Raw genomic sequence first — 15479 nt, forward strand, 5'->3', positions numbered from 1 at the left:
TGCCACTAAAGACAGAGATGGCGCCACCTCCACTGAAAAGCCTTGCCTGGCTATCCTGTTTGAGGCAGGACTTTTTTTTTTCTCTTCTTACTCACAACACCCTGTTCTTTTTCTTCAAGAGCACTCAGCCCAGTTTGTAATTATACGTGTTTGTTTACTTGTCCACGAGAGCAGGGACTGTGTCTGTCTCCTACTTCTCCATCCCCAGCACCAGGGGCAGGAGCGCAGTAAATGTTGAATGAGCCTCCCCAGTCCTCTTCAGACAGAGCAGGACTAGCACTTTCTGCCATTTCTCAGAGGACTTGGCTCTTAAAGCCCCGCATATTCCTTAGCACCCCCTCCAGAGATGACCCTGCAGCTGGTGTAGCTGGGGAGAGCTGGCTACTCTCTGCAGCCACAGAGTTCCCTAGGTCAGAATAGCTGGGTGGGACCCAAGGCTGGGTCCTGCACTCACCTCGGCCATGGTCCCTGATGGGACAGTGGGGTCATTCAGCTTTTGCCTCTCCTCCCGGCTGCAGTTCTTTGCCCTGTGGCCCCACAGCCACATTAAGTCTCCACCAGAACCCCTCTTCGGCCCTCCTCTCACCTGAGGCTGAGCCTGACATTCAGAGAGGCCTCTCTGCCTCCCACTTCCCTCTAGTCCCACCTCCTTCTAGGTCTCCCCTGCCTCCTGCCCTCAGCTGAGACCAGGGCCCCCTGGCCTTGGCAGATGTGTGAGTCGGGGAGGCACTCTGAGTCCAGATGTGATTGTGTTTATGTTTCCAGAGAGTGAGGGGTCGGAGCTCTGGACTGGAGCCGTTGGGGGAGGGGTGGTCTGGCTCCAGCCCCCCTGCCCCAACCTTCCCTTCCCCCACCTCCCTCCCCAGCCTGTGTATCTGGCCCTGTCCTTCTCAGATCCCGGCACTCCAAGTCCTACAGAATCAGGCTGAGCCATCCCGCAGGAAGGACCCCTCCTTACTCCTCCTCTGAAGGTGAGAAGACCATGGAAAGATGCTTGACTTTGGAATCCGTGTGACCTTGGCCCACTGCATAGTGTGATGGAGCCCTAGTTCCACCATCTGTATAGTAGGGCCAACACTCCTGACCTCAGAGTCAGTACTGACCCGGTCTGGGAATGTGTGCACAGGGCTCTCCAGCTATTAACCCATGACTAAGCCCATGGCCATACCGCATCCCAGCTAGGGCCTGCCTGGGCCCAGCCCCAGGGCATTGCCCATCACAAGGTGACTCTAAAGCAGAATACTAACCCCTCCTTCCTCACCCGCTGCAGCTGCAAACATTTTGTTTTGCCATTAGAAATGACTTACTTAAGGGAAGCAGAATTTTACAGGCAGTTTACAGGCTGGTCTTGTTCAGTAGTTTCCAAAGTGGGGGAGGGTGGTGGCGCTGGGAGCCACAGATACGTTGGGATGGAAGGGAAGTGAGAAATGAGTTCTGCGTAGTGGACACTTTCACCGTAATAGCCATATGCCCCTGGGTGGGATTTCGATATGGAAAGGCAGAGGGAGGCCCTGGCTAGACTCTGGCGGATCCAGCACCCTCGGTCCTCCTTAACAGCAAGAGCAGGGCTCACAGTGCGGCACCGGGCCTATGAGAGAAAAGGCAACCCCGGGCCTAAAAAAACTTTTAGCGGCTCCCACCCCAAGGTTCCCGGCAGACAAAGGCTGGGCACCACCCTGAGAGGCTGGAGGGCCATTCAGGCCCAGCCTGAGAAGAACCTGCAGAATCTGGCGGTCTAGGCTGGGGCAGCCCGCGCAGCGCCGGAGGCTGAGCGGCTCAGTCGATTGCTTGGGGGGGCGCGCGCGCGCGCTTGGAGAGGGAGTTGGTAGCGCCCAACCGCGCCCTCAAGGGAGCTGGGCTGAACAGGCCAGGAATGGTGGCGGGGACGTAGGGGTAGGGTCCTCTGGCGGGGTCGGCCTCGGCTCTTCCCTCCTACGAGCAGAGCCCACGGGGGCCTATTTCCCTTTCTACCCACCTTCCTTCTCGCCGAATGAAGCAGTCAGGGCTCGGCAGCGGTTAGCACGCTCGTACTATGGTTTTTAATAGACGTACATGGACAAGTCGATATAGACAGATTTATAATTCTATACAGTCAGTCCGACATACACAGGGACGCTGTAAACAGGGGCGCGGGCCGGAGAGCGGGTGTGCAAAGTGGGCGCGGCTGGGGCCCTGGCCGCGCCCCGAGCTCTCCCGGCTCGACTCTTGCACGGCGGGCGGTGAAGAGGGGGCTCTTCGCCGGGAAAGGGGGGGCCCTCTCCTAGGCCCGGGGGGAGCCGAGCGGAGGGCCTGGGTCTGCGGCGGCGAACCTTAGGGGCTGGGATGCTTGGAGACAAGCACTCAGCATGCTCCCGCCTCGACCGCACCGCCAGCTGCCGTTCCTTGGCCTTAAAATAGGACTCCGGGGCACGGGGCAGGCGAGGGCGCCTCAAGGCGCGCCGGGGCCATTAGTACGGCTCCGCGGCGAGCTCCCGACCCTGGGCTGGGTACCATCATCCCCGGCTCAACGCCCACTCCAACTTGGATCCGGATCGAGCTATAAGGTATGCTCAGCCGGGCCTAGCTAGGAGGGGGCGTCTTGGTTCCCACCTGGCCGGGGCCCAGGTTTGCCTGGGCTCCGCGCTCCAGTTCACAGGCGCGGCCGCTCAGTCTGGGTCCAGCGCGGCGGGAACGCGGGCTACGGGGGGCGTCTCCTCCGGGCCGCCGGCCTGGGCACTCGCCTCCCTCGCCGCGTCCCCTCCGCGGAGTGGCCCACCCGGGCCCCAAGCGAGCGAACGTGCACCACCCGCGCCATCCCGAGGGAAATTGCAACTCATCCGTTTTTTTTTTCGCGGCACTTTTCTCCGACGTCTTTTTTGTTTTGTCTCGTTTTGGAGGGTAGAGTGAGGTCCAGGAAAGCAAACACAAAATCAAGCCGGAGGTGGGGAAGTGGGGAGCAGGGGGCGGCTCAGGAGCCAGGCCCTCCGCGCCCGCCCCGGCCCCGGCCCCGGCCCCGACCCCGGCGCCGTTCCGGCCGCCGGCCCGCGTGGCCCGGCCGGGCGGTCAGCTGTTGTACTGGCACGCGTTGAGGCCCGAGGCCGGGCCCTGCAGGCCGCCGTAGCCGAAAGACGAGTGCTGCTTAGACTTGAGCCGCAGGCTGGCCAGGCTCGAGTTGCACGTGTCCCGGTAGACGCTGTAGGGCGAGGCGGGTGTGCCATACGGGCAGGCGCCCGGCGACATGGCCGAGTTAAGCGAGGAGCCGGTGAGGTTGTTGATATTGTTGAGGCCCGAGTTGGGCATGCCGGGCACGGCGCCCGGGCCCATGCTCGAAGGCATGGTCATGGAGGAGATGGAGCTGGGGGCCGAGAACATGGACTGCGACGACAGCGGGCTCATGGAGTTGAAGAAGGTGAAGCTCTTGGTGGAGAGAGGCGCTGGCGCCAGGCTCTTGGCGGCCCAGTTGTTGTAGGAGTACCCCGCGGCGTACACGTCGTCGTAGGGCTGCACCAAGCCGCTGAACTGCGGCACGTAGCCGCCCTTGCACAGGTCCAGCTGCTGGTTACGCTCGCGCTTCCGCCACTTGGCTCGCCGGTTCTTGAACCAGACCTAGGCGAGGGGGACCGGAGAAGGGTCAGGGCTGCCCGGCGGGAAGGCGCCCCCACCGCCCCCGCCCCACCCCGAGGCCTCAGCCCGCTTCCTTCTCCCCAATACAGTTTCTTTTCTTCCATATTTGCGCCCCTGCCTTCTCCCCACAATGGTTCCTTTCCTGTCCCCAGAAAATATTATTAGTCTTTTCTTTTTTCTGATCTTTATCCTCTTCCCCTAATTAAATCCGGTTTCTTCTCCTAAGGCGGATCCTCGTTTTGTTTTTTTAATAACAAATATTTGTTTTCTTTCTTCCTCTCTCAACCAGGTTATCTTGTGCCTTTTCCCGCAAACGGTTCCCCATCTATCTCCTAAATACTCCGTCCATTTTCTTCTCCAACACCAAAGGTAGTTTTCTAACCTCAAATATAGTATCTTGCGACTCCTCAGTCTATTTTTCATTCCTCAGATAGTCTGTTTCCATCTTTATTGGTAATATTTGATATTCTCATTTCTGTCCCAGATGTTTATTTTCATTTGGTCCACCCCACTATCTGAACCACTTTTTTCTCCCTCAGGCCATTTTTCTGTATTATCCCCCATTTTTGATCCTTTTGATTCTTCTCCAAATATTTAGTTTTTTCCTTCTTTCCAAATATCTTGACCCTCACTATTTTCTCTTAAATAGTCGATTCTTTATTTTTCTCAAATACTTGATCCTTTTGCTTCTCCCTTATTTATTTCCTGCCACCTAAATATATGCCAGATATGTTTTTCTGCAAATATTTAATTTCCTTTCACTTCTTACTAGTTTCTCTCTGCTTTCCCCCTCTACTTTTCCCCACAAAATTCAGTTAAGAACCTCTTTTATTCCCAAATCCCAGTTCTTGCCCTGGGCTGTTCCCCCGACCTTTCTTGCCAGATCCGTGCATGTCAGCCTTCTCCATCCCAAGCACTAACATTGCCTGATTACTCCCCCCACCCCACCCCTACCACCGTAAACCGGGGGGCAGGATTAGTGAGTTCTGGATTACTGAGTGCTGTCTTCTCTCCCTACCCCACTGGGCTGGCCAGCCTGACTGGGGCGGGGTGAGAGCTGAGGTTATAGCAGGGAGTCTGTGGCCCTGGTGGGACTTTGGTTTAGTTTGGGACGTGCTCCCAATATCTGATTAAATGTTTGCAGTACCCAGAGAAGAAACTACTCTCTTGCTGCTCTGGCAGAAAAGCCATGTATTCACTGGGAAGCGAGGGGTGAGAAGAGCGAGTGTGCAGTCTCATCTTGGGTTGGAGACCTTAGATCTCCAAAGGGATTCCTCCTGAAGCTCACTCATCCACCAGATTTGTCCCCCACCTCCCACCTGACCCCAGCCCTACAGGAAAGGTCATTATGGAAAGGGTTCAGCTACAGGTTGGCTGATGACTGACAAAGAGTCAGGTGGAGAGTATCCTGAGATTGTGAACTAGCCAACTGCGGATGGAACCACTGCCCCAGGAAGTTTTGAGACCCCAAGCCTAGGCTCTTCCCAGCCCTCTCTAAGACTGCCAGGCAGGATCTGCCTTTCCTTTTCGTTTCTGCAGGAAGGCACTAGTGGCCCCACGTCCCCAGCGGCGGGGGAATCCTCTGCACAGATTAGGGTGGTTAAGTCCGGGCGGGCTCTAGGCTCTACTGGGCAGGGGAACGTCCCTTGGGGCCACAGGCCTTTGGATGGGGGCTGCGGTGAAGCCAGAGGGTCAGGTAGGATGTGGGTCAGAAAGATCCGAGGAGACAAAAGCCGATGGGCGCTAGCACCAAACGGCTCAGCAGCAGCTGGGTAGACTGGGCCTAAGGTGGAATCTCCTCCGGTGGAGGGAGGAAGAAGGTCTGAGTGTTGGAAAGAGTGTTAGTCTAGGCGCGCGTCTAAGCTTTCAAGGTCTGCGCTGGGCCGGCTGGCAGCCTTCTGCGCGGGTCCCCTTAGGCGCACACCCCGCGCTCACCCTCACGCGTGGCTCGGTGAGGTTGGTCCACACGGCGATCTCCTCCCGCATGCTCATGTCCGGGTAGCGGTTCCTCTGGAACGTGGCCTCCAGCTCTTGCAGTTGCTGGCTTGTGAAGTGCGTGCGTTGCCGCCGCTGCTTCTTCTTCTTGGCGGGGTCCTCGGCACCGCCGCAGCCCGCGCCGCCGGCACCGCTGTCCTCGGGCCCCTTGGGTTCCCCGCCGCGCTCCTTTTCTGAAGCAGGCAGGGTGGGGCGCCGGTCACCTCGGGCTTTTGCCCTGTTGCACCCCGTCCCGGCTCCACCGAAGCGCCCGCGGTCAGCGCTGGCCGTCCGCCCTCCCGCCAGGGGCCCTGGAATTGTCCCCGCTGGAAAGAGCCCGTCTGTGCCTGGTCGGTCAGTAGTCACCTTCTGGTCAGGCTCGTCTGGGAGCAAAGCCCAGGAGTTGGAGCCGCGGACCAAGGTTCCCAGCTGGGCAGGGCCTGCTCTCACCGCTCGGCACACGCTGGAGCCCTACGTTGATGCCACCCGAAAATGTACAGTTTTTAGGGCTCTTGGGGGTTCTAAATCGGAGATCTCTGCTTTTCTGAACTAGGATCAGACTTTTCTAGCTTGAAGCTAGGGGATCCGTGGAGCCAGAGCCAGGCGGTGGCCTGCAAGTTCTTCTCCCCGGGCCGGAGCCGGAGCCCCACTGAGCCGGGCAGGCACAGCACAGCCGGTTTCTCGGCCTTAGCTCCAGGCCTCAAGTCCCAAGGCCCAGAAAATCCCTCTGGCGGCTGCCAGGCAGCCCAGACCCACAGGCTCTGTCTAGGTGACCTGGGAGCTCTAGTCTCGCTCCCTCTCTCAAGCTACACAAAACACAGTCATAGAAACACTGAAACATAAAGAAAAAGGATTTAAAACCAAAATACTGAATCCCAGAAAAGCTAACAGCTCTATGGGTAAAAACACAGAAAGGGTCACAAACTCTTAAAAATAGGCAGATAGAAACACAGCAAACGCAAATTAAGAAGTCAGAAACCTCCATGCAAACACTAACTAAATACAGTGCTGTACGTTTATAAGCTCCAGGCAGGCACAGGCATTTATTTATCCGGGGTTTTTAAAACATCAACGTAGTGTTGTAGATAGATTTTTTTTTAACCCCTTCTGGATAATGCCCTTCCCCAGGTAATTTTTAAATCCCAGGGAAATACAACACTGTAGTTAGGTAACAAATTCCGCAAGTAACACCACTGTAAGTGGATTTTGAGAAAACCCCGGAGAAACGCGCCATTTTGGATTGACTTTTTAAAATCTCTTATATTATTGTAAATAAGTAAAATCTCTTGTAAAATGTAGAAATTTTAATTTGAAAATGTACCTAGAATAGCAGTTCTTTCTACATCGAAATATACAGTTAAAAATTTAAATCTATTCTCATAGACTTTTTTTTTTTTAAAAAGAGCAACTGTAATTATATATTTCTCCGGGCTTTTAAAAATAAAAACCAACCAAAGGCCACGGTTAAAACTTTTGAAAACAAAAGTACCGTCCTGCGTTGATTGTTTTTTAACCAACCAAACAGAACCTCTCAGAGAAAGTCACTTAGGGATGCAAAACAGAAACAAACAGAGATTACAAACGCGTAGAGAAACACTCAGCGGAGGATTAAGAAGTGAACGTAGAAGAGGCGCCCAAGGCCCGGGGAGTGGGGAGCTCGGCGGCGCCGCCGAATTAGGACCGAGAGCGCCAGAGCCGTTCGGAGACCCGGGAGCCCGAACAGGGCGGGGGGTTAGCCTCGTTGCTGCCCGCGCCGCCCACCCGCCGGCCCAGCGGTTGCTGGGGGAAAAAAAAGCTTGAGCTCGGACAAAAACGCAGCGCGGAAGGAGACGTGCCTGAGCCGAGTTGGAGCCCTGGATAGGCGGCCTGGCGGCTCCCGGCTCCCGCGGCGCACGTGCGGCGGGGATCCTTCTTTTGAGGGGTCCTATATCCGAGCCGGGCGGCGCCTCTTGGCCCACCTGCCCTCGCTGTCCTCTCTTTTCCTTTTACTTAAGGTTGTTGTTTTTTTGCCCCCCAGTTTGCTTTTCTGACTTCGCCCGCCATACCTTCTCCCCGCTTTGCCCCTCTCAAGTCAGTCGCCCAGTCTGTCGGGGTGTCTGTACTCTGTTTCTCTGGGCACTTTCTCTCGCCCACCCGCCCATTCCTCTCTCATCTGCTCCTCTCCTTCGGTTCTAGCGGCCCCTGGACAACCAGTTGCGCAAACCTAACTTTTCTCCCCGCTCTATTTGCTCCTGATCGAGAGAGGCTGTCATTTCGACCTTCCGGTTGTAGGTTCGTGCATCGGCCGGTCAGTTGGAGCGACGGGACCGCGTGGAAGCGCCTTGGGAAAGCACTAAAATTTCCGTTTCATAAAGAGCGTCCGTGTCCACGTTCATCGTCAGATGGAGAATGGGAAAAGGCAAGGTCCTGACGCTCCTGGAGCGTAGAGCGAGCCCGACTGCGGGGCGCGGCCCTGCTCGCCCGGGTGGTTCCGCGCGCGCCTCGCGGGGAGCCGCTCTTACCTGGTAGCTCCGTGTCGGACGACTCGCTGGCGGAGTTTTCGAGAGGCTCGCGGGGGTCGGCCGTGCGGGCTAGGTGGAAGGCGGGCCCCATGTCGTGCGGCTGCGGCGGTGGCGGCCGGAGTCCCTCTGGCAGCCGCTCCAGGCTCATGCCCCCCTTGAAGGCGTCCATGAAGGCGGGGACCGAGGCGGGCGCTCCGGGGGCCGGGGCTGGGCGCGCCCGGCCGCCCCGGCGGCGACCTGCGAGGACAAGAGCGCAGCCCCTAAGCGGCTGCCCCCCAGGGCTGCCCGCGCCCGCAACGACGCCGCGCTCGCCCCATGGGCCGCCCGGGGCTGCGGGGCCAGGCGGGCGGCAGCGGCAGCGGTTTCTCGCGACCCGGGGGCCCGGCTTCGCGCTCCGCGCTGCGCTCCCGCCGCTCGGGCCTCAGCCGCCCGCCCGGCCCCGGCTCCGGCTCCCGATCCGGGGCCGGTTTCTAAGGCTCCGGACGGCGCCGGCAGAGTCTGTCTTAAAGCGACAGCGCGCACCGCCAGGTTCCAGCAGTCCCTGCGCCAGGGGTGGTGGGTGGGGTGGGCCTGGGTGGGAGGGGGCTGGGAGGGAGGGAGAGAGCGAGCGAGCGAGGGAGCGCGGGCGGAATCCAGCCCCGAGCCGCCCGCGCCGCCGCGCCCTCTCTGCCGCCCTCCCTCCCTCTCGGCCTGCCTCGCCCGCGCCCTCCCCCTCCGCAGCCACCTTCCCGCCGCCTCCCCCCTCCCGCGGCCTCGCCGCGCCTCACCCTCCTTCCCCGGTGGCACACTGAGTTCTCCCTCGGCCGCACAAAAGAAACGCATCTGGCTTGCAAGTCCCGCGCGGCTCGTGCCCACCTCAAGCCCCAAATGACTTGTTTCGCTCAGAAATCAACTCCTGTCTGGGCCGCCTCGGAGTTCCGAGCCCCCGGCGAGAACAGCCCGGGATGAGTGAACGTTCACCGAGCAGGATCCAACCGACCGGGCGCCTGCGAGTCAGCGCCAGGGCGGGGGCAGAGCCCGGGGCTCGTTCCGGCAGCTCCCAAAGGCGTCCTCGTCGAGGGGCCGCGGCCCCTCCTTCCCCGGCCTCTTCTCCCGGGACCCGAGCCAGGCTGAGTGACAGCAGCCTGCGCTCTAATGGGCCCCCGGATGCTGCCTCCTAATTAGCTTGGACCCTCTCCCCCAAGGCTGCTTCTCAGGCCTACCCCCTCTGCACCGCAGTCAATTTTCCGGGATTGGGATAGAACCGATGGCTTCTAATCAGACGAAACGTTTCTGTTGGCTCCAGGCCGCTGTCGAGTGCAGCAGGAGACCCCAAGTGCCCTGCCAGGCCCCCACCGCCTCTTCTCTCCCCTTGTTTTGCACCTTCAACGGTCTGGCCAAATCCGCCAGGTCCCGGCCTTGGCCACCACAAGGTGGGCCTCTCTCTGCCCTCTTCCTGGCAGGTTCGCAGGGCCTCACTTTGGCTTCTCAAGTGTGGCAGGCACAGGCCCGACAGGCCAGGTGACTGCAGTTTCTAAACCTAGGCCAGCAGGCCAGGAAGCCTAGGACAGTCTTGGAGCTTCTCTTAGCTACAACGGTAGCTAAGCTGCAGCACCAGTGGGCCCTCCATGAGCACAAACACGTTCCCTTTTCCATCCCTTAGAATGAGTCCCTCCTTGAATCCTCCTCCTTCACTGAAGTTTGTTGAAGGATTTTGCTTAACAATTGTTAATTGGTCCTGAGATGTCAGAGTCTTGAGCAAATAGGTGACAGCTGGGATGGTAGGGTGCAGCCCTGACCTGTTCCTCTAGCCACAGGTGGACCCCAGGGTGCCCTTTGCCCCTCTTCTGTGTGCCCCACTAGACAGAAGCAGCACTGGGCAGGATGGTGGTGGGGGTGGGGTGTGAGGCCCGGAGAAGCACTGTGGTCATCTCCAGGCCCAGTGCCTCACGCTTGGGCCCAGGGCATCCTAATGTTCTCCTGGGATCTCTGCCTGGGGCTAACTGTGCAGGCTGTCAGGGTCTGGGACCCTCAGCAGTCCCTGCCCTCACCTGGCTCCACCCCAGGCTGAGCTCTTTGGTGAGGATTGTGGGAGCAAGGGCATGGGCAGGGTAGAACCAGGCCTGCCTCTCCCTTGAGCCCAGCCCAAGGCCCCCAGCTCTGGGTCCTGGGGAGTAAGCACAGTTCGTTAGGGCCGGCCCATTCTCCCTGGGTGCCTGTGACCACAGCGGGCAAACTCTGAGGCTGGGGCCAGAGGAGAATGCATCCAGGAGTTTGGGCTGGGGGAGTGGCTCCAACTTCTCCAAAGGGAATTTTCTGTAGGCTGAGACCCCCAGGGAGAAAGCAGATTTGGTGTGTAGGGGATGGGGAGGGGCTCATGGACACAGGGAACAGTGGTTGCTGAGCATTTGGCCTCAGCCCCATCTTTGACCACAGTTTTCAGTTGACTCTCCTGAAGGAGCCATACCTCCTTTCCAGGATGTATTTAGGTGTTATGCCATGCCAGTGAGTGCCCCTCCGCATGCTACCTTCCTGGTAGCTGCCTTACTTCGATGGGACAGTGAGCCACCCAGCCTGCCAGGGTCACAGAAGCATGCACATACTTATATGTACTGCGAACCTGTACAGGTGTGCTGTGCACACATACACACACACATACTCATGCTGTGCACACATACACACACACATACTCACTGTGCCCACACATGGGAGTGCTGAATACAGTCACATACATGTACACACAACCAGGCCTCAGAGCTCCAGAACACTGATGCTGTCTGGCACGAAATCTGGCTGAGAGGGGTGTGTTCTAAGCCCACCAAGTGTCAGGCCAAGGTAGGAAGCACAGTGCTCCTCTGGGAGGGGTCATGAAATGAATGGTCTGCCTTTGGGCGTCCAGAGGCTGGCCATCACAGCTCACACTCCCCAGAGGGTCTAAAGAGTCAGGCGTTCCGTGGATGGGGACTGTTTTGTGACTCTGCAGCTCTAGCTACTCAGTCTGAGGGACTTGTGTCCCTCACTGTTGATGCATTTAATGCAGTTATTGAGCACCTGCTGTGTGCCCCTCCAGATCCAAGCCTCTGGCAGTGCTCCAAGCGGTCACAATAATCCCTATATTTGGAAATCTTGATGCCTGCTGTGTGGACTGAAAGGTCCTCAGACTATTGCGGGTGAAGCTCCATATCCCGGGGCCCTGAGCCCTAGGGAGGGGCTGAGACTAGTGGGGGCTGCCCAGCGGTGTCTTCTCCACTGGACCCAGTCAGCACTGAAGGAGTAGGGGTGAGGAACTGATCCAGAGGAGGCCCTGGCCTGATCTCGGGTGCTGGCTGGAGAAGGGACCTGGGGTGCTCTGTCTTCTTCCTCAGCCGCTCTCTCCCCTGGCCACTATCCCGGGCAGAATAGGGGCTTCTTGCACACACTCACAGATGCAACACACACACACACACACACACACACACACACACACGAGACAGGAGGCAGCTCTCTTTCAGGAGTAAGAGCAGGGACTCAATGTTCCCTTGGCTTTGCTGTGTGACCTTGGGCAAGGCTTGACCTACACTGTGCTACAGCTCCCAAGTCTGACATGACACAGTGATCCCTGACTGCTGCTTCAGCCTCCACCTCACCAGATGATGGGACATGAAGAAAGAAGGGAAGGGGGCTTACTGGGGTTGGAAACAACCCTCCAGGCCACACAGAGCTAGCAATGATTCTGTGACTTTCAGGAAATTTGGGGCTTAGAGTCCTGGCTGGGTTCAGCAGAGAAGCCTGGGCTCTTGTTGGGTTGAAATAATCACCACAGGGACCCTTCCTGAGGCTGAGCTTACAGAAAACAGACTCTGCCCAAGAATGGCTTAGTCATTTTATTTGGGAAGGGTGATTGGAGGGTCCTCATGGAGGGCATCCTTCCACCCACTCACAGGGGTACCTTGTTCTAATCTTTGCACCAGAATCAAGGGATTTTAGGAAAAGGAAAGGAATGTGCCATGGCTTGCCTCCGGGGCCATCCGTGACTCTCTGGGACATTCCAGCCCTAAGCCTCTTAGGCCGTGGAGAAGTTCAAACTAGAAAACCCAGTTTTGGGAGTGCAGCCCGGACCACCTACCTCCTTCTGCCAGATCTAACACCCCCTCCCCAATAAAAATCATTGTTTCTTTGACTGAAAGCAGTTTCTGGGTGATGGGAAAGGGGCACTCAGGTAGGTGGCTGGGAATGATCCTTTCAGCTTTCAGGTCCCCAGCCTGCAACCTCCTTTCAGTTGGGGTTCCCCAGCCTGTCCCAGTGAGAAGAGCTGAGGTGTACTGGGAGCACGAAACTCAGAACTCGCTGAAAGCAGTTGGTAGAGCCCATCGCTCTCCAGGCTCACAGCTCACCCAAGCCCACTGGTCACTCTGTAGTTTCTGAGAATGGCTGAGCCAGGGGACGAGCAGGCTGGGAAAGTGGCAGTGGCTGGTCACACAGCTGGGAAGCAGAGGGTCAGCTTTTGCTGTTCACAGTCTCCTCTTCCCAGCAGCTGCCTTCCTAATGGAAGGGCACGCTGAGCCTGGCCTGAAGGTCAACAAAAGCCACCTCAACATCCCAGAGTTGGGCACCGGGTCTATACACCCCAGACAACTTCTTTTCCTTTTTCAACAGAGGTGAGGGCTTCCACAGCAGTCTGAGGAAAAGGCTGGAGGCCAGTGAGTCCACCTCTTGGGCTGCCCCCCGCTGCCTGTAGCTTTTGTCATTATTCTTGACCTGTATCCTCTGCCAAGTGGACAGCAACCTGGGGTTGCCACCCTCCGGCCCCCGTGGCTGTCAGAGGCCACTGGGCTGCCAAGAGAATACCCGAGCCCTGGTTTCTCAGAAAAGTGGATTCAAATATTTTGATTAAGGGAATTCCTAAATTAGAAAACATTGGAACCAAGATTCGCTGTTGGTTCCCATTTCTGCGATCCGGGCCGCCGGGGGCCCTGCTTAACCACGGCGGAATCAGCTCAGATTTAGGAGACTCGTCAATTTGAGAATTCCGAGACCCGGTTCTAGAGAAGCGGCTGCGTGCTCGGGAACCCTGCGTCAACAACCAAACCCTGGAGAAGCTGCGGGAATATCTTTATTGGATTTTGCGAAGAGCACTTGGGGTTTCTCTTAGGGTAAGGAAAAGCCTGACGGTGGCGGCTAGGGCAGGCCGCTTTGGGCTGGGGGCGCCTCCAAGCACTGCGGCGGGAATTCGGGGTGCGCCGCGAAGAGAGCCGGGGCTCTGGCCGATGTCTGTTGCTTTTCTACATCATAGCTGCCCGAACAAACGAACAAGCGAACGAATGAAGCGGTTTCGTTTAGGAAAAATACCCTCTTGACGCGAAGTAAGGCCAAAGTTCCCCGTGCGTGAAGAGGGGCCAGCGCTTCCGCTCGTTCTGGGGCCCCCATTCCTGGGTGCAGCGGGGAGCGGCGGGCGGCCCTCTCGCTTGCCGGTTCTCCCAGAGGTCCCCGGCGGTCCGCGCCACCACGAAGGGCTGCGAAGGGCGTCCAGGGCTGTGCCCTTGCAGGGCTGGGGCCCGCACCCCCGAAACTGTTGCTCTTTTAGGGTGCCCAGGGCTACAGCGTGGCGTGGGTCCGCCGGTTAGGTGAGGTAGTGCCTGACGATGGCAGCTGTGATTGTGCGCTGGGCGCAGGAACGAGCTCCTGGAGCTGCCTCGATGGCGCCTGGCCTTCGCGATGCGCTCAGTCCGGTGCCACCGGCTGGACCCCACCTACTCCCGGAGCGAACAGCGCGCAACTCGGCCACCACCTCCTTGCGCCCCAACACCGCAGGGACCCAGCGCCCCTAGCTCAAAGACTCTTACCCGACCCGGGCTGCGCGGCGCGTGCGGCTCCTCGGCTCCGGGCTCGCTCGCCAAGGACTCTGGCTTAGATTTTCACTCCGACTGGAGCCCCGGATCCAGCTGTGTCTCTGGCTCTGCGCGCAGCTTCTGCCCCTTCTGGTTCGCTACATCCCAGCGCGCAAGGACCGGGCTGCCGCGGCTTGGCCCGCTCCTCCTGCTGCCGCCGCCGCCCGTCGCCCGCGGGGAAGGCGGGGACACTGACTGGGGAGGCGGGAAGGGGGGAGGGGAAGCGAGGCGCTCGTCGGGACCGGCGGGGAGGGGGCGGCGCGCAGTCCCGCGGGCTAGGGGTCCCGGCCTCCCTCGGGGCGCAGGCAGGGGTCGGCGCGGCTCGTGGCCGGGGCCCGAGGCCGTAGAGCGCTCCTCGGGACTGCGCGCGCGGAGGAGGGGCCTGGCCGCATGCGGACGGAGTCTCTGAGGGTCCCGGCCTGGCCCCGACGCGCCTTCTTTCCCTGGGCTCAGTTTCCCACCTGACACTCGAAGGGCTGGGCCTGATCTCGGTTTAGTCGGGGTCTGGTCGGAGTTTCCCCGGGTCCCGCCAGGTGAAGGTTTGAGCCGGGATTTTGAGAGTCGACTTTTCCCCCTTTCTGCTCAGCCTGCGGGAGGGAGCTGGTCTTGCATATTGGCCAGGGGAGTCCGCCGCGCAGAGCTTGGCAGCCAAGGGAGGTTTGTGGACGGACCCTAGAGTCAGTCTCTGTGTATGGTTGTGGAGGGTGGAGGGGCGCTTGCAAGGGAGGGACAACCGCCCGATCTGTTCTGCTTGGAGGATTCCCCACCCCACCCCCCGCCATTCTCCTCAGGGGCTGGGCTGATGAGGAAAGGGGAGACCCATCCCACGAGGACAGACTGCTGAGGCCCCTTGCCCAGCCCCTTGCCTGCACATCCTACAGCAGTCGTCCTGCTCGGCCCCTTCACAGGAGAGGACTCAACCTATGTGGCCAGGTTGGCCTGTCCCTGGCTGGTGGCTACTGGGAGATAAGTCAGACTAAGGGGAGCTGAGTTCTGTCAGCCATTGCCAGATATCCCGAGTGAAGCCCTGTGTTGGGAAAGCAGTTGGGCAAACAGGTTTCCTGTCTCCCCTAAGCGCCCAGGCTGAGCCTGCTGCTGCTGGGGCCCTGGGATGGGACGCAGAGTCGGGTGGGCAGTCCGTCTGGGACTACCCCCGTGACCAGAGCGGCTGAGCCTGCCCCGACGGCCGAGGGACTCAGAGTTGCCGCTTTGGCTCTAGGTGCCGGGAGATGGCAGTGTGGCGGCCGGGCATCAATGTTTCATGAGGTGCCATCACCCGCCGGCGCCTCCCTGCCTGGTTCACTCCAACAGCTGCTTCAGAAGAGGCCACGGCCCCTTGCCCGCCCTGGCGCCCTCTGGTCCCCACCTCTAAGGCTATCTGGCTGGAAACGTGGAGACCCCAGATTCCCTCCTAACCCCTAAAGCAGGAAGCCTGCCCGACCAAGCCTCACAGACTGCGCGGCACTCAGGCCCTCAAGGCGGCCCCTGCACCATGTCCTGCTGTTGAGGGAATCCACAGCCTCCCCTCAACACTTAACAACAGGAACACCTCTTT

The 15479-nt window shown here is 59.1% G+C and overlaps 1 protein-coding gene across 1 annotated transcript; it reads right to left on the bottom strand.

The window, feature by feature from the left end:
- Nucleotides 1-2016: 2016 nt before the first annotated feature.
- On the bottom strand, nt 2017-14036 carry PITX1 (paired like homeodomain 1). The gene is made up of 4 exons (XM_086411662.1): nt 13880-14036; nt 8079-8315; nt 5539-5771; nt 2017-3585 (listed from the first exon to the last, which is right to left on the bottom strand). The coding sequence occupies exons 2-4, from the start codon at nt 8245-8247 to the stop codon at nt 3043-3045; spliced, it is 945 nt and encodes a 314-aa protein (XP_086267788.1). The 5' UTR covers nt 8248-8315; nt 13880-14036; the 3' UTR covers nt 2017-3042.
- Nucleotides 14037-15479: the final 1443 nt, after the last annotated feature.

This window comes from Bos grunniens, chromosome 7 (assembly GCF_055505025.1).
Source record: "Bos grunniens cultivar Pamir isolate PY7600 chromosome 7, Bosgru_T2T1.0, whole genome shotgun sequence".
Classification (NCBI taxonomy): Eukaryota; Metazoa; Chordata; class Mammalia; order Artiodactyla; family Bovidae; genus Bos; species Bos grunniens.

Coding starts and splice junctions, on each gene's coding strand:
- PITX1 (XM_086411662.1), bottom strand. CDS start 8,247: ATGGACGCCTTCAAGGGGGGCATGAGCCTGGAGCGGCTGCCAGAGGGA. Junction 5,772..8,078: donor GTCCGACACGGAGCTACCAG/GTAAGAGCGGCT, acceptor TGCCTGCTTCAG/AAAAGGAGCGCGGCGGGGAA. Junction 3,586..5,538: donor TCACCGAGCCACGCGTGAGG/GTGAGCGCGGGG, acceptor CCCCTCGCCTAG/GTCTGGTTCAAGAACCGGCG.